General features: G+C 27.0%; 2 protein-coding genes across 4 annotated transcripts; one reads left to right on the top strand and one right to left on the bottom strand.

Moving 5' to 3' along the window:
- Positions 1–5113: 5113 nt before the first annotated feature.
- On the top strand, positions 5114–6322 carry LOC129619174 (uncharacterized). Of its 2 annotated transcripts, XM_055534298.1 has the most exons (3): positions 5114–5575; positions 5647–5790; positions 5927–6322. In XM_055534298.1, the coding sequence occupies exons 1-3, from the start codon at positions 5233–5235 to the stop codon at positions 5959–5961; spliced, it is 522 nt and encodes a 173-aa protein (XP_055390273.1). In that variant the 5' UTR covers positions 5114–5232; the 3' UTR covers positions 5962–6322. The 2 variants fall into 2 exon arrangements, with proteins under 2 accessions (XP_055390273.1, XP_055390272.1); XM_055534297.1 differs by having other exon boundaries at positions 5647–6322.
- Positions 6323–6340: 18 nt separating this feature from the next.
- Positions 6341–14916, bottom strand: LOC129619173 (BRCA2-interacting transcriptional repressor EMSY-like). 2 transcript variants are annotated; one of them, XM_055534296.1, is made up of 4 exons: positions 14739–14916; positions 7629–7929; positions 7261–7566; positions 6341–7208 (listed from the first exon to the last, which is right to left on the bottom strand). In XM_055534296.1, the coding sequence occupies exons 1-4, from the start codon at positions 14799–14801 to the stop codon at positions 6745–6747; spliced, it is 1134 nt and encodes a 377-aa protein (XP_055390271.1). In that variant the 5' UTR covers positions 14802–14916; the 3' UTR covers positions 6341–6744. The 2 variants fall into 2 exon arrangements, with proteins under 2 accessions (XP_055390271.1, XP_055390270.1); XM_055534295.1 differs by lacking the exons at positions 6341–7208; positions 7261–7566; positions 7629–7929 and adding an exon at positions 9839–12238 and having other exon boundaries at positions 14739–14877.
- Between the last annotated feature and the right edge of the window lie 4287 nt (positions 14917–19203).

The raw sequence follows: 19203 nt of genomic DNA, 5'->3' as shown, positions 1-19203 counted from the left end.
AATGTCTAAGTGATATTTTTATGGAAAGTGAAAAATAAAACAAATTTTAAACAAATTTGGACAAAATACCTGTAGATTAAATGCGAAATGAGTAAATATATTCATGTGAAATGTACCTATCGTGAGTGGTATATAAAAAACTTCGCCTTTCATATTTTATAAATCTTAAAATAATATTATATATAATACCTCATTACATTTATTAAAAATATCCTAAAGTTTTATTATATATAATACCTCCTTATATTAATTAAAAATATCTTAAAATTTTATTATATATAATACCTCATTATATTTATTAAAAATATCTTAAATTAATATTATATATAATACCTCATTATATTTATTAAAAATATCCTAAAGTTTTATTATATATAATACCCAGTGCTGTAGTGGAGGGTATACGGGAGTATACGCCGTATACCCTATGCTTTTAAAAATTAGATAGCGCATACCTAGTGGTTTTACTTAAAAATAGCGTATACCCTATGATTTTGTTCAAATTTCTTATTAAAAATTTATTATTTTCTTTCTTTGTAATAGTAAAAAAAAAATGATAATAAAAATTGTACTGAAAAATTGCAAAAAATTTTCAAATTAACAATTCACACAAAATATTTCATTAATTTAGTAAAAATTTCTTGGGAAAAATATATCAACTACATATATTCAAATTAATAATCAAACAAGCCTCCTTTAACGAAAAACGGAAAACGAATATAACCGAACCTTTAATTTTTGAAAGTGGTAATTTTGTTTAAAACCACAATGAAATGAAAACTTTAAACTTTCCTAATATTTAAAAGTTATTATGTTTGCTTAATAGAAAATATGTTAAAAAATTAAAGTTTAAATAAAAATAAAGTTAAATTTTCTGATGTTAAAATCATTTACAAAAAAAAGTAAAAACGACTTCTTCAAGATAGATGTTCTCTTATTACCAATGCTGTATTTATCCAGCAGTGATATAAACTAATACATAAACAATTTGGTTTTCGATTTAAAACGATTTTCTTCTAATTCTATACAATTGAAAATATATTTGAATTTTATCAAATACTCTTCTTTAACTAAAGTTGCTATGGTAACCATGCTAAACTACGTTATTGTGGACGTTAATTTTGCATATTCTTTAGTTTATTTGAAGTTAGCAAAAGCTGTTGACAAAATAACATTGATTTTCAAAAAAATATAATTTTGAAAACTTCTTTAAGTAAGTTTATTGATACTGGTTTAAAAGCTTATTTAAATTGTTTTTAATTGTTGATGAAAAGTTGGTGTTTGTGGTGTTTGTAAAAGTTGTATGTAATATTTTACGTCTTTTTTTCAAATAATAATATAATTAAAAATAACATTGTTTATTTTTACCAAAAATTTATATTCTCAAGCGTATACCCTATGCTAATTTTACGACTACAGCACTGATAATACCTCATTATATTTATTAAAAACATCCTAAAGTTTTATTATATATAATACCTTTTTATATAAATTAAAAATATCTTAAAATAATATTATATATAATACCTCATTATATTTATTAAAAATATCCTAAAGTTTTATTATACATAATACCTTTTTATATAAATTAAAAATATCTTAAAATAATATTATATATAATACCTCATTATATTTATTAAAAAAATCTTAAAATAATCTTATATATAATACCTCATTATATTTATTAAAAATATCTTAAAATAATATTATATATAATACCTCATTATATTTATTAAAAATATCTTCAAATTTTATTATATATAATAACTAAATAATATAAATTAAAAATATATTAAAATTTTATAGTATTATATCCTAACAATTTTTGTTTTCTAAATTAGAGTCACATTTTGCATTTTTCTTGAGCTTATATGTATTAAAACTCACGCTACATGCGGCATAAGGCTAACAAGTTGCGGCATACGACAACCAACATTCGGCATGTGGCAAGCAACATACGGTATTTGACAAGGAACATGCGGCATGTGTCATCATTATGCGGCATGTAGCAAGCTATAAGCCGCATAATGTCGCTTGAACTTTACATGGGGTAAGGTACAAGCGACATGCGGCAAGCTACTGTGGTATGCGGCTAGCTACTGTGGTATGCGGCAAGCTACAAGCAGTATGTTGCATGCGAGAAGAATTCTAAACTGTAATATATTAATGCCACAATTTTTTTCTTCTTGATTAGAGTCAACTTTTGCATTATCATCTATATTATATTTTACAAGATCTATATTATATTTTACAAGATTTTTCCAGTTCATGAACAGGTATACATATAATCTAATAAATAACAAAAACAAAAAAATGAAAATAGCAAAAGAGAATACTGGGTAGATACATTACTCAATTGATTATACATACTGTAAAACAAAAACAAAAAATGAAAAGCGAAAAGCGAAAGAGAATAAAAAAAGAGTAGTAATATTTTTTTTGTTTTTTTGCTTTACTACCATAAACAAAAATAAAAAGCAAAAGGAAGCGAAATATTTTAAATGAGTTAAGTAAGAGTAAAATAATTTTTTGTTGTTGTATTTAACATGAAATGGAATTAAAAAAAATAAAACTAAAAATTATGAGAGATATAAGAACACGAATAACGTTACGTTACGTACTAAGGCAATTATTCTTCGTGTGCTTGCGAAATTTCAATTGAGTAAGTAGCCAAGCCAGGTCTGTATAAAGAAAAGAGGCATTGATTTTTTATTAATTCACATTCACTTTGGTTTTAAAGTTTAACGTGAAAGGTACTATTTCCAATTGCGGATTCTTTTCTTTTTAAAAAATGGATAACAAACAAATGATGGAAATATTTTAACAGATAACGTTGTTTATAAGGAAATTTTTCGTTCTTAATTGTTAACTAATTCTTAAATTGAATTTTAATCATATCTATGTAATTAACAGTGACACATATTACATCTTAAAATTTATTAAATTAAAAATATTTCCATTACTTTTATTTATCATTAGTATTCAAACCAATATGATATTTATGCATATACAAGTATAACCTGCATATGTATGCCATAATATGTACAAATTTTTCTAAACTTACTTTAAAATTGATTGCCACAATCCGGTTTTTACAACAGATAATGCTGCTTATAAGCAAACCACAGGGGCCCCTAGCAGAATTAAAATATTCTAAAATTGAAATCTGACATTTCAATAAGTTTCTTTTCTTGACCTAACAATTGTTGTATGTCTTGACCTAACAATTGTAACGTGTGTCCTAACAATTTTTGTCTTCTAAATTAGAGTCATGTTTTGCATTATCATAGAACTAAAATGTACTAAAATTGAAATTAGATTTTTCAAATAATTTTTTTTTCTTGACCAAGTATATTTTTTAAAAATATTAGTCATCTAATTAAGAGTAATTTTTTGCATTTTAATTAAAATTTTGGGCTACTACATCACATTTTTTATTTTCTACTTTTTTCTTTATCTCTGTTTTATTCCAAATTAAAAGTTTTTTACTTTGAATGACATAATTTTACCAGGAAGGGTGTACTAAATTTGCCTTACCGTTTAATCCTAAGAAATAAAGGTCTTAGATATAGAATCAAGTGCATGTTTTTGGTCAGCGAATTCTGAGTTCATTTAGCCTTGTCTGTTCTTCCGTCCCTCCGTCCGTCCGTCCCATAATAACTCAAAAACTAATTAAGCTAAGTTGACTAAATTTTTACAAATGATTTTTTATAGTAAGTGCCAGAACGCTATTTAAATTGAATATGATCGGGGTACTGGTTCGGGTAGCTGTCACACAACTTCAAAATTTATTTGACTATATTCGCAGAAGTTATAAAAGCTGTGGTATAGCAATTTAACACAAACGAATATATTAGTAGGGCCAATATGTTTGATAAAAGTCGTTGAAATTGCTTGTTTTCTTCTGGAAGTTGTCATACAACTTTAAAAGTTATTTGGTTATATCTTAGAAACTATAAAAGCTGTGATATTGAAATTTCGCACAGGCCAATATATAAGTAGGGCAAATGTGTTTGATAAAAGTCGTTGAAATTTCTTCGCTTCTTCTGGTAGCTGCCATACAACTTCTAAATTTATTTGACTATATCCCAGAAGCTATAAAAGCTGTGATATTGAAATTTCACACAAGCGAATAAATAAGTTGAGCTAACGTGTTTAATAAAATTCGTTGAAATTGTTTTACTCTTTCTTGTAGCTGCCATACAGCTTTAATAGTAGTTTCGCCATATCTTAGAAAATATTGAAAACACAGTACTGAAATTTTGCATAAATTAATATGGTAACTTAAAGTTATAGTACACATAGTCAGTTATGACACATTTATTCGCACATAGAACTGCAAACTCGTACAGGTATCACAGAGTTGGCACGGTTTATTTTTTTTTCTCGTTTTTTTATATAGTTACAGTTTTCCTAGCAGTAATTAAATGAAAAAAAAAAGTGAATTGAAATTATTAACAAAGGAGTTTGCATTTCAAATATTTTGCCAAAATTTATAATTTTATAATTCATAAAATAAACTTATTCAAAGAAGAAAAAAAATAATGAGTTTTGTTTAAATTTGATTTTTTTTACAGATATTTAAAATGAAAAAATATTTTGAAATATTTTTTAGTTTTTACTTTAAAAAAAATTTTAATTTATCCTTGCAACTTATACATATTCTATATTAGAGGCCAGATAAAAAAATAAAATAAATATGCTCCTGTTACGGCTTTGGCAAAGAAAGAGATAACTAGAAAAAATTTGACATAATTTTTTTTTTCAAAATGCTCCTTTAGCATTTCTAATTCTTAGACATTAGAAAATACAATAACTGTTATGTTATGCTTTTATTGCTTCTTATATTTTTCCTATATCAAACTTTAATGACAATCTTGACATTACAAAAAATCTGTCAGCCGTGATGACAATAAATAAATAGATATCAATCATATATACGACACGAACGCCACCATATTTTCGATTCTAGAACCAAAAGCAAAAATCTCAATTTTTTTTCAAAGTTAATTCATTGGTTCGTCGTTTCTGAGCTGAGCTATTTGTAACTTATATGTAATTGTATAGTTCACTTTACGTAAATTTGATGTTTTGAAAAACCTCTGCACTAAAGTTGACATATGTACATATGTACGTTTTGTGTGCTTAAACTGAACTATTAAAAAAGCGCTTTATTTTTATTTCATTAAGTTCATAATTTTTCAATTTAAATTTCTAGTTTGGAAAATAGCAATGACTGCAGATCGTAAAATTCGACGTTTAATTTGTGATCCTACTAATCACTTTTCATTGAAAATTAAGATAATGGTTTTAATATTTATTATAGGAACAATAGCCTCGTTTTTAAAATTAACTTCGATCGACTTCATGGGATTTTATATTGAAATTAAAGAAAAATATAATTTACTATCAAGCGATAGTGTAAATTGTTGTTCCTTGGATAATCTTAAAGTAACTGAACTAATTAAAAGTATTAAATTCGAGGTTATAAATCAAAATGAAGCATTAGACTTAATTGAAGAAAAATTAAATAAAAAAACTAAAGTTTCCTCGTTGGCTATTATTGGGTCGTCAGGTAAGAAAACGAAATACATACATATGTGTACTAATAAGATGGCAAAAAGCTAGAACGTTGTGTATTTCAAGGTATCGGAAAAACAAAATTTTTACTTTCATTGGTTAAAAATTTTTATTGGCGCGAAAATATCCAACAACATACATTGCAAAATATTGACGGCGTTGGAAACGATGTGAATTTAGAAAAAATACTCAACAATCTTACAAAATGTGGTAAAAATTTGATTATTTTGGATAGACTTTCCACCAAATATGTTTATTATATAAACCAATTTAATGAAAAAGTTAAAAGTGTAGTTGAGAATACAGAAAATACGTTGTTAATTATTTACATTTTTAACTTGTCTAGGTATGACAAACTTGAGGAGGAGATCTTTGAAATAAATTTAAAAAAATTGAAAAATCAAATTAGTAATTCAATTGATATAATAAACTTTCGCACATTTAACAAGACAGATTTATACAAATGTCTTGAGCACGAATGCAAGATATCTAACGCTAAATTAAGTCCTGAACAAATTAATGCAATTATCAAAACACATGATTGGAAACGTTCGGGTTGCAAAAATGTGCAAGCTAAAGTTTTGCTATATAAATATTTATAACTTGTATATGATGATTGCAAAAATTTCATAAGTTTAAAAAACTAATAGGGAAATTTTATATTTTTTTTTCATCCTCATAAAACAATGATAATTTATAATTGGAAAGAAATAAGTAAGAGCTTTAGATAAATATATGTACATTAAAAAAATTTTCTGTCTTTGGTTTATTAATTTTTTTTATTATTTTGAAACTTTTAAAATAGTTTTTATTAAGAAGTTTAATATCTTTAAACAAAGTGTAATAATAACTTAATCATTTATTTAGGTTGGCTAATTCTATAATTTATTTATATATGTTATTAATATAGTCAATAATTTTGATTATTGTTTAATTAAGTTCATACAATAATTTATATTCAAAAATTTCCGTTCTTACTTTTAAGTCTATCAAATACTATCAATTTTCGTCAATTCGTCATACTATACCAAAGATTCTTTTTGCTAGAATTTTAAATAATTTCTGTTCAATAAAAATGGTAAAGCTTGAAAAACTAACATGATTTAATAAACGTTTGAGTCAACGTTTGTGTCATTATATGTCGACATTAAAATTTTTAAATTTTTAATTAACAAAAGATGGAAAATTTGTATTAAACAATGTATTGCACGCGTTTGCTGCAGCATTTTTACGAGCAATTTTCTTTGATTTCCCAGTACCGATAAAATGTTGATCATCAACAGTTACACCTGTTTTTTGTGTCTGATTTGGTGGTAAACCTTCGGCACCTAAATCAATGTATGTCAATCCTGGTCTCATCACACACAACAAAGTTGCAGGATGCATGGTTTCCCACCCAACAGGAAGTTCATTACGTATTGGAGGTTGCTTCTTGGGTTTTTCTTGTTTTTCAATAGCAGCTGGATCACATTGATTCCCGTTTGGATGGGTCGGCCGGAATTCTGGGATATCATAACCTTCGGCTTCCCATTCCGAAAATAATTTAAATAAAGCAAAAGAAGCTAAATTAAGAATTGGAACATCATCCTCTTCTTCTTCCACTTCATTTACATCTTTCATTTCAACATCTAAAAGAAAATATATTCATTATTTTTTGAATTTGCGTAAGCTCCAGTTTACCATTATTTGATAGATTTTCCATAGAACTGCTGCGAGAAGATTTGACCGACATTTTAGCTATAACTAAATCTCTGAGCGCCTTTTCGCAAACATTACTTTTTGCTGCATTTTTAGAACAACCAACACCTTGATACTGAACATTATTAACGGTTACAATAGCTTGAAACCCGCCCCCAGGATTGCTTGTGATATGAAAATCATCAATTTTGATATTTTTAACTTCATGTAGTGCCATTAAAGCATTTTTCGGAATCAAAACCCTACGTATAAGACGGTTTTGGCGGATCTTCTTTTCTTTAGCACGAACTTTAAAGAGTTAAGAGTAATTAATTTATAAACATTTTTGAAATTTTAAAAAACTTCGTTACCTGACGGTTTCTTTCGATTTTTAAACATTTTTCTAAAAAATCCTTTAACTCCTGGTTGGTCTCCGGTATCTTCACTATCATTTGCAAAATCTTTGATCTCCATTTGGTTTGACATAGTTGGTAATGCTACTTGTTGCTCCACAGGCTTTTTATCAGCCTGTTGTGGAGGCGCTGAAACAGTTGTTGCCTGAGTTGGTTTAGCTGGAGTAATCAAAATATTCGGTGAAGCGGACACTTGACTTGCTGGCTCAGAAACTTTTGAAAAAGAAGGTGGGGCTGGTGCTTGCACATTTTGTTGCGCCTGTTTTTAAAAATTTTCGTTTCGAATTATTACTTTTTTTAATTATTCAAAAAGCTTTACAATCTTTCCTATTTTTTAATAATTTAAAAATTAAAATCAATACAAAAATAATTAAAAAAAATCTATTTGCAATTTTGTACAAACCAAAAATATTTTTCATCCCACTTTTAATCGAAGGTGATCTTTTAACTGCCATTTTTTGTAGTGTTAAATACCATATCAATTTGAGAATTAAATAGCAATTGAAACCAATGTTACAATTTATTATGTTTAAACTGCATACCCACCATGTTAACATCAATTTTTTTTCATGATAAGTTTAGGAATAGCTATGAACATTCCTGTAAAGCCATACCCAAACGAACGAATTCTCGTTAAATGTATCATTTGTAATTGCAATAAATTTTCCATTATATTTTTAATTTAGAATAAAAAATAATATTGCAATTAAAATATAACAATATATAATTGTTATGTACTTATTTACCTATTAATCTTAGAAACAGAATTTTTGTAACATAAGTTAAAACAAATTTATTCACAGAAAATGATTGTTGCATAAAAAATATGATTAATCATGATTTTTCTTAAATTCAAAATTTTGCACTGATGTAACATATCCTTTAGTGCAAGTATTTTTAATAGGTAAATAACTGCCAAAAATTATATATCCGTTTCAAGCATTTTCCAATTAAGGTCATATTTATTATAATTAAACAAAGGATTTTTAATATTTTAATTATGATTCAAAAAGGATTTTTATAATTTAGACGAAACTTTTTTATTTTAGGTCAAAGAATGAGTAAGTGCAAGAATTTAAAAGCAGCATTTTCTATATTAATTTTATATAATCAGTCCTATCATGAATTCCACACATACAATCCTACGAATAACGGACATACTACGAGGTAGACTTTTAAATAATCACAAATTCCTTTTGTAGAGATTATGAATCACCAATGGCAGTACCATTTTTCGAAGTATCAAAATCAGTATTTTATTTCAACTATCAAATGTATATTTATACTTTTAGTTGCTATTGCAGTAAACAACTTTAATACAAAAGGATGTTTTTAAAAATATCCTTTTGCATGAAAATTTTGCAATTTTTTTACTTTTTGAATATTTTTTAAATGTGGAACAAAAAATTTTTTGACAATATGAATTAATTTCCTTTCATGGTAGCTGTGTTAGGGTATCTCAAACTCAAAACTTGAAAATTTAATACGACCACTCTCTTTAAATTGCTTGTTACGTATGATTATTTCTTTCGAAGACTTTTGAGGATAATTTTTCCTACAAATGTAATAAATGATTACTCCATTACGAATACCCAGAGCAGAATTTTAGTAATTCGTAATTGACAATATGATATTTGTAATTTTCCGAATTGCAGCGCTTCAAATTAAATTCATGATAGAGCTGAATACCTTTAGCTCTAATGTCTGCTGAATTTTTATGTTAATTAATTTTTTCTCAGTTCAAACATTTAACTTTAAAAGGTTTTCAAATTCAAAATATTCTTTTAAATCAATTGTTATAACAGCAATTACTCCTTATTCCACAGCAAATTTTAATAAAAAAAATTGTTGATATTAAAAAAGCCTTTGTTTTCTTATATTAAATATTTACCTTTCGATGATTTTCTCTTTTTTTCTTGAAGCGAAAAGAAAAGAAAATTTCGTTTGAGATTTGCAAGTAAATGCACATAACTATATTACAAAAACTAGAAATTGATTATCAAATATCTGGACCCGTGCAAGATATTTGCTAAAAAATTTGACAATTTGTTAATAAAAATATAAATATATATATATATAAAAGTGAAAAATATATAAAATGTATCAAATAAATTATGAATTCTTCTCTTGCAAAATCATTTTATGTGCGAAAACTAGGTGTCAATTTATGATTTGAAATATGTTTCTTCTATTTTTTAACATAAAAGTGAATTTGCAAGTTTAATATTTTAAAAAATTACGCTTAGATAAGATATTTAATAATAAAATGAAATCAATATTATTTATTTTATAAAAATTTTTAATTGATTTTGTAAATGCTTTCTCCATAGGAATTCAACCTGATTTTATTGTCTTTTTATATATCAGTACTATAAATATAAACAACTTTTGTATAAGTTCTTACAATTTTTATTATTGACAAATGTAACAAGAAATTTATTAAATTGGAATTAGAAATTTCTGAATAGCTTTATACAAGATTATGCAAGAAGAAAGCTTTGATGTCGTTTTTTGAAATATTTATGAATTGCTAACTTCATCATATTGACAAGATTCTTCATACTCAGAAAATGAATCAATTTCTGTAGCTTCTTCAACAATTTCTTCAATTACTGAATCAAAATTATCCTCTTCAGAATTTCTACTTTCCTTATGACGTTGCGCTGCTTCTTGATCCAATTCAAGCTCCCAATCGGTTGTGCTATAAACGTTAAGATTTTGTTCACTGCTAATAACTTGACTATTATCTGAAATATCGAGGGTTTCTGACATGTTGGCATCAATTGGGGTTGCTGTTATAATTTTAAGTGATTCTGTTTTATAAATTTCTTCTATAGGACTCGGTATTATATCAACTGGTGTATCTTCAGTTATTAAATCATTCTCATTATTGCCATCATGCTTATTTTTTTCAGAATTGTCATTATTTTTCTCCGATGGTATTATATTTTGATTTATAACGGAACCGATAACAAATACATTACCCTGATTTCCTGTTTGATTTTGCTGATCACTCCCTATTTTTGTTAAAGTATTTGAAGACTGCGAAGTAACTGGTTGTACTGTAAATTTTGTTAAATTTGGATTTTTTGTTACAATTTCAATATTTTCTACTTCAGATTGCTTTTGATTCAATGCAGTTTTGGGTAGTATTATCATATTTGCTTTGCTTATTTTAATAGGTGGCTGAATTTCAGTAACTGGTCCTAAAGAAGTGACCTTTTTCAATGCTATACATTGATTGGGTTTTATAACGGTGGTGATAGGTCTGATATTAGCAATTCTATTTGAATTACCTTGGGCTGGTTGGATAAAAATCTTTCCGTTTGCAGCTGTTATTAATTTAACAGCCTTACGATTTTGTATATCTTTTAATTGTATTGCATTTGCAGGTACTTTAACATTTTCAATCACGAAAGGGTTAATAATTTTCTGAACTGCAACAGTACTTTGATTGGAATTAACTTTGGACTGATCTACAAGATTTTCAGGTACAGGCACAGTAACATTTTGCTCTTTGACAATATCGGTTTTTCCATATTTACTTTGTGAAATTTCTGGAATTTCGGAAATTTTTTCCGATGATTTACGTTTTATATTTAAAATATTTCCAACCAAACTTACATTCCCAATAGCTTTAGGAGCTTCGTTATTGACAACGATAAACTTGCCTTTTTCTAAAATAGGAATATTGGGCTGATCAAGTTTATCAAGTTCAATGTGGTTTATAACAATTTTGTTTTCAGATTGTTTCTTTTCGTTGGGAGTTGATCTTAATGTATCAATTTTAGTATAATCCAATTTTGAATCATTTTTGGGAAGAATATTTGCATTTGTTGAACTGCAAATTTTGTTTTGTACAAGTTCAACAACTTTATTTGGCTCAGAAGACGGAGCTGAATTTTTTGATAATGCATACAAATTTTTTAAAGCATCCATATTTTTATTGCCTTGAAATTCTCTATAAAGGATTCCTGTATTAAAATTTGTTTGCTGTTTCAAGTAATTTTCATCTGATTTTTCTTCATTTATTTTTTTATTTTCCGGCTTTTTTGAGATTTCTGGTATTTTTTTATTCAAAGAATATTTTGCAGCAGAGTTTGCCACATTTGTGAGACTTGAAAGAGGAGCTTTTCTATTTAGCAGTGGAAATAATCTTCTGCCTTCTTTAAGCCATTGCAGCTCAGAATTTGGACCAGACACCATATTTGCAATTGTTGACAAATGTTCGTCGTTAGCTGCTCGTCTAGCTTCAGCTCGATGACGCTCTTCAGTTATGAAAAGTAATTTACGCATTTCTCCTAGTATCTTATATTTTTCATTGTTTAAACATCCTTGAGCACGGAAGACACTTATCAGATTTGAATACGTTTCTAATTCAAGCCTTCTCAACGCTCCATTGCACTCGTCTTTTGATAAATTTAGAGAAGGAAATATCATGCTTGCTTTAAATCCACCTTTTTTTATCCAATATTAAATCTTTTAATCCAATAAATTATTATTTTTATAATATGATAAGTTATTTTCAGCCTTTTTTTAATCCCTTGCAGAGTTCACAAAAAGTTTTCCTGAATATGAATATTGGTATTAATGTTAATAAAAATCATAGTTTGAAGCTATCGCAATAATAAACTATAATTAAAAATCTTTTAATGTAATATAGCAATATCCATATGACGATATCTCATTAGTTATTAGTGTTTGTTTAGTTTAAAGAAGCTATTACTTAGTGTAACCAAACGAATTTTCCCATCAACAATTTGTGCTAAAAATTAACTTCTTATACATTTGATTTTCAAACAAATCATCTAGCAAAAGTCGAACCGAGAACACAAAAAGAACTACCTTTGCAGGTACCTATTTACCTACGGGGAATTACAAGTGAGAATCGGCCACTTGCTAACTATGTTACTGAAGTACTTACATATTTAGTATTACTTATTTAATAAAGCTAAAATATCAAAGCTAATCCGATCTGTGTGTCCTTATTTTGAAAAAGAGTTAAAGAGCCAGATTCAAATTTTGTGTCACTTAATTCGATTTCTTGTTCAAATTGTCATTGCATAGTTTAATCAAAACATTGCCACCCATAGTTTAATCATTATTCTCCATTTAAGAAATTTCTCAAGTAAATAATTCGAAACACACAAGCATGATTAAATAATTTTTAGATTATAGAATTTCTACATTAAAAAAAGAAATGAGACATACACAACGCGATGGTTGCTTTGCAGTGCTGTTTTTTAAAGCAAATTATGTAGATTTGGTTAACAACCTAATTGTATCTCGCTTTTTCTTCTCACTTTTTATTCCCTTTAAAATCAGATTCCCCAATAGCTTTTCAATAAAATTAGGTACATATTCATTTTCTCAATAGCATTTCAAAAACAAAGTATCTCAATAGATTTTGCATATATTTTAGAAAAGAACAAGATACGCAATACGGATTAAAGAATACATAGTTACTGACTTTCCTCTCACTTAGCGAGATACACGATCAGGCCAAAATTTTAGTCGCAACATAGTCCACCTTACGTTTGCGCTTAATTTTACATGGATTAAATAATTGTACAGATACTTTTTTTTTTGTTTCATCCTTAATTTTTATTTTTTGCTCAACTTTTAGCGGAAAATATTTATGGTAAGCAATGTTTTTTATACATCCCAAAACAAACTTTTTAACCTTACATGACTCTAATACAATTAACCTTATAAAAATGAAACATAATGTCTTAGACCAGTGTTTCTTAACCCCTTTATTGTACCGTACCTCTGTGAAAATAAGATTCTTTTTTACATAGGAAAAAAAAATATTATTCAATTTATTTAGCAAAAAAAAGAAGCGCAGAAGCAATGTCTTATGTATTCATAAATACATATGTATGTACTATCAAAGTAACATGAAAACATTATTCTTCTTCCTTGATCTTGCTCTTAATCTTTTTTATGTGTGTATGAACATACCAAAAAGTTACCTTCTTTACAAATTTGTTCATACATTAATCTGAAAAACAGCACGGAAATAAGATGGAATCCATCAGAATTGTAAACATAGTACATACATATGCATGCATAATATACATGTATACACTTAGCAACACACATTACTACTTCATAGTAGAAACATCATTATTTTTTAATTTTAATTTTTCGCTCGTTCTTCTTTTTTTATTTGCAAATATGTACCTACATATTTCTTAAATGTATATACATATGTGCATATTATCTACATTTGTTCATATTACATATGTATGTAGAATTACATATTTTTAAATTATTTAGAAAAAATATTAAATGCGATTTACGTAGGTAGATTTATAGATATTTTTGTCCTGCTGTTTGTGGCGGTTGACACTGATTTTTACTGAAAATTTAAAAATGTGTCTCGTACACCCGGTTAAGAATCACTGTCATAGTCTAATCGCTGATTTTGCAATTACATAGTATTAGTATCTACATTAGGGTCTTATATAAGGTCTTCTTAAAACCTAGCGTACTAAAATTTTCCAAATCAATTAAACTGCACTCCACTAATTTCATTATAATGTATGTACATACATATATGTATGTTTGCAGATATAATTTCGTATTTCGTTTTCTATTTTCCACAACATTTTCCAACTCAATAATTCCAAATTCAGATTCCTAATTTTGTATATTGCATTCAGGTTAATTGAAATAGTAACAATAATTTTCATTAACTATATATTAAATTTTTAAACGTTCATTATGTACATATGCTCATGGTTAATAAATTTATGAATATCGTATATATAACACACAAGCAAATGAACCAATCTGTAATTTATTAAGCGCACCCCCATGTCCTAATATTGTAAAATCAATACCCAATTCCAAAACATTTTGAACAAATCGCTGAACCGTATACCTACCTGTATCGTAAATTTTTTGGTTTAGGTACACGATCTTTGATTCTACATTTTTAAACTAAATTGTTTTTATTCTTTAATTTCTATAGGTATAAATGTGCAATATAAGAAAATTTTGTTTCCGCCATGTTGAAAGCATTTACAAAATTTTTAAAACCTAAAAGAAATTGATACTTACATATATTGTTCCACCAGAAATGAAGGGTTTACTTTGTGCTCCTCTAGTATGCCTTCTATTCATTTTTTAAAATATTTAATTTCAGAAATTGTTAGTTTTGGAAATATGTAACAATTATTGCAATCTTTACATATACTTTAGAATTCAGAATATCATCTCTTCGTTGCGAAAATAATTAAAGAACTGATATTTTTAAGTTTGTACCAATTCCAATTGTATCATGATAAGTAATAACAACGTCTACCCTATCGCTTCTATGGTTTGCAAATGTGACGTCACCTGGAAGATTTTCTAGTTTCTTTTGTTTTATTAACCCAATGAGATCAACAGTTTGAACGTAATAAGCTGGTGATCTATTATGTAATTCTACTTTCGATAATTCTTATCTTATTTTAAAATTAGAAATACCCTTACATTACAAAAAATCAAGTACTGAACTTGGATTTGTAAAACTACATATGTATGTAATTTTGGGGACATGGCATTTCTGAAGAATTATTTTTTTTTTGTTTTTTTGGAAAAATTAAGATTTTTGCCTATTTTCATTTCGAGTTTTCTATACGAAAAGTTGACTAAAACATAAAAATCTGTACACTAAAATGATATTTGGATTTTCCGGTACAACATATCAATAAAATCAAATTTCAACTCAAAATTTTAACTATAATTTTTATTAAAGTTATATAGTCTTTTTCGCATTGTACCGCCATGTCAGACAACATATCTGAGAGAATTGAGGGTAAAAAATGAAAAAAAAAAAACAGAAAAAGTGTATAAAAAAATTTGGTGTTTTATATTTCAGTCAGGAATACACGACTTAAAATAAAGCCAATAAAAATTTTACTAGATTTTAATATAAATTTGTACTTATTTGATTTTAAGTTTTATAATTACGAAAGTGCTTTTAAAATTTTATAATCATTATAAAACGTGCGTCGTTTCAAATTGTCCCTTATATAAAAGCAAACATAATAAAAATGTTATAAGAAACTTGTTTAAGTTTTAAAGTTTCTTATGCGTTAGTTTAGATAGATCAGTGAATTAGTCTTACTAACATATGAAAATATTTCCTAATAATACTAAAATCACATACATATCTAAAAAGAATTATGTGAACTTTTAATATAAAAAGAATTAACATGCTCAATAATTCTTGAATTATGAAGCATATAAATTTAATTGACATAGTATACACATGAAAAGTATAAGATATACATACATATGTATATATGATTATATCAGAAGTATGCATTTTGGGAGACATTATCATACAAAATTATCAAACTCGTTAATATCAAATGTACATTTTCTCAAATTTGAAAAAATACATGACAATCAACTACATACTTCGAAAAACAAATCTGTAGTGTAGCATTTGTTGAAATCTTATACAAATGAGCGGAACCTAGGTGGTCTTTTTTAAATCGACTATTCAATGTTTAATAACACAAAACTTTAAGAATGTAAGCACTAGTAAAGTATAAAAAGATTGAATTTTAACTTTTCCTAATTAAAAGTTTGAAAAAAGTTGATCTTGTGGGAGATTTATGATGTAAAAAGGGGCCCTCTATAGATCCCATAAGAATACCTCTAAATTCGTCAGCTGTGAACTGTCACTTTCTCCTAGGCCTGCATTTCTGTCAGTCGTAAGAAATACTAAAGAAAGGAGCAACGAATTAGAAATATTAAAGAAGATAACATCTTCAAAAAATCTGATGGGGTCAGCACATAATCGACCGCATTGTGTATTGTCTAGTTAAATAAAAGTGTTACAGAATATTATAAAAATGTCTGTTAAATACTTCTTTCCAATTTTAGGACATTAGTAAGCTTATAGTTAACATACCTAGAAAAATGTAAATTTGGCTCTTAGTAGAGTTTCGGTTTGTGCTACCCGAATTCCCTGAAATGCTCACCAGTTAGTTTCGGTAACAACCAGAACTCAAATATCAAATTTCAAGAAATTCCATCAATTCGTTCCACAGATATAGTGAAAATGTAAAATCGGTCCGCAGATCAGTTCTCGAGCCCTGATCTTTCCAAAAAATGTACATGTTCCTTGTTTTAATACGAGGAATTCAAATATTAAATTTCAAATAAATCGGTTGATTATTTCTCTTTATATACACAAAAATGTATATTTGGCCCGTAGTAAATGTCCAGTTGCTGATGCCTGATTTGTTCCAAAAGTTAGGAATTTTCACGGACGGTCGAGCAAAGCTCATATATGAAATTTCAAGTAAATCGGTTGAATATTTTCTTCAAAATGGTGAAAAATGTAAAATCGGCCCGCAAATCAGTTTTCGAGCCCTGATCTTTCCAAAAAATTTATATGTTCATTGCTTTAATATGAGGAATTCATATATTAAATTTCAATTAAATCGGTTGATTATTTCTCTTTATATACACAAAAGTGTATGTTTGGCTCGTAGTAAACGTCTAGTTGCCGATGCCTGATCTTTCCAAAAAATGTACATGTTCATTGTTTTAATACGAGGAATTCATATATCAAATTTCAATGAAATCGGTTGATTATTTCTCTTTATATACACAAAAATGTATGTTTGGCTCGTAGTAAACGTCTAGTTGCCGATGCCTGATCTTTCCAAAAAATGTACATGTTCATTGTTTTAATACGAGGAATTCATATATCAAATTTCAATGAAATCGGTTGATTATTTCTCTTTATATACACAAAAATGTATATTTGACCCGTAGTAAACGTCTAGTTGCCGATGCCTGATCTCTTTCAAAACATAGGAGTTTTCGCGGACGGTCGAGCTGAGCTTATATATAAAATTTTAAATAAATCGGTTGAATATTTTCTTCAAAATGTTCAAAAATGTAAAACAGGCCCGCTAAAAAGTGCAGTTCCCGAGGCCTGATATATACCAAAAGTTGATCAATCCGTGCCATGGTGGAAATAAACTTATATATAAAATTTCATCAAAATCGATTCAACCAGACTTGAGATACACGCGTACACACACAGGCCGACAGACCAACAGACCGACAGGTTGCTAAAAATAGTTTATTTACACTTCCCTACTATGGAGAAGTTCGTTCCCACCGAAAACTCGATATGCAAAATTTGTTGCCATCACATTACCTACCTATTGTTTATACAATACGGTCGGTAAAAACAATGAAGCCAAATTTTTTCTAGTTGTCTCTTTCTTTACTCCGAGCATTGTCAAAGACGTTACAGGAGCGTATTTATTTAATCTTTTTTTCGACCTCTATTATACTAAAAAGATTTGAAAATTTTTTTTAATGTAAAACTAAAAAATATTTCAAAATATTTTTTCATCTGAATATCTATGAAAAAAAAACCAAATTTAAACAAAACCTTTTTTTTTTCTCTTTTTGAATAAATTTATTTTATAAATTGCAAATATTTATATGTATTTTTAATCACAATATTTTATGACCCTCGAAAATAAACATATTTTGTTAAAACATTTCTTATATTATCAGTTTTGTTTGACAATTTTATTAAACAACTCTAAACAATATTAATAATAATAAATATAAATACATATCAATTTGAATGACTCTAAAACAGTATAATTTTTAACAAATTTTAATTAACATGATGGCTTTTACTCTAAAGTAGATGGTATGTTATTGTATTCCTCCTTATTCATTAATTGAACTTCACAATCTAATTCATTCTAAAACGAAATATTTTAGAATGTAAATAATTCACGCTAATGTTTCATTTTACCTGAATTCAACGGCATTGGGACGTCTTCATATATTTTTTTGGTGACCAAATCTTCACTCTATAAAGGGAAATAAATTTCATTTCATCATTTCTATGAAAACTGTAATTACAAAAAAAAAGATCATTTAAAATATTTGTTTGTATGCTACATTTTATCAAACACAAAATCAATTTTCTTAAAAAAAATCCGGTCCTAGCAAAATTATTTCATCCGAAGTCATTTTTATTTAACACAAAACAAAAACAAATGTTTTCCTTGCAAAATTAAAAACTTAGTAAAATTTCAAATTATGAATTACTCAAAGCACTAATGAATAAAATATTTCTTTTAATTATTGAAATGAGTAATATCCACATGTATATGGTAAGTTTTTATAAAATAATATTCGTTTTTTAACACTTATTACTTAATATTTCATGAATATTTACTTACAACCTGCACTAATTTTATAAATAAAATAACAAAATCTTCTTTGTTTACTTTTTATCGGAGAAAAGAAGGAGACTTACCTGATGTTTATGGCTGCACTAAGTTTTTTTCAAGATAGGACTACTTAGGGAGTGTAAGCGAGATAGAAACAAAGGTGCTTCTTCCTTTAGTATTTCTAATTCGCTGCGATAAAACAAATAGCTGCGGTTTAAATAGGTAACGCTACATAGTAGGCCGCCTCATATTTCAATTTACTGAGGTATACTGATTTCACAATATTACTTCATGCTTAATATTTCACAATATTA

Source organism: Condylostylus longicornis, unplaced genomic scaffold (genome assembly GCF_029603195.1).
Source record: "Condylostylus longicornis isolate FDR11 unplaced genomic scaffold, ASM2960319v2 ptg000010l, whole genome shotgun sequence".
In the NCBI taxonomy this organism is placed as follows: Eukaryota; Metazoa; Arthropoda; class Insecta; order Diptera; family Dolichopodidae; genus Condylostylus; species Condylostylus longicornis.
The sequence above is the reverse complement of the archived record's forward strand: the minus strand, read 5'-3'. Positions and strand labels throughout refer to the sequence as shown.

Excerpts from the sequence above, each read along its gene's own strand:
- LOC129619174 (XM_055534297.1), top strand. The coding sequence starts at position 5,233 with ATGACTGCAGATCGTAAAATTCGACGTTTAATTTGTGATCCTACTAAT. Across the intron at positions 5,576-5,646 it reads GGCTATTATTGGGTCGTCAG|GTATCGGAAAAACAAAATTT; the intron begins GTAAGAAAACGA and ends GTGTATTTCAAG.
- LOC129619173 (XM_055534295.1), bottom strand. The coding sequence starts at position 12,110 with ATGATATTTCCTTCTCTAAATTTATCAAAAGACGAGTGCAATGGAGCG.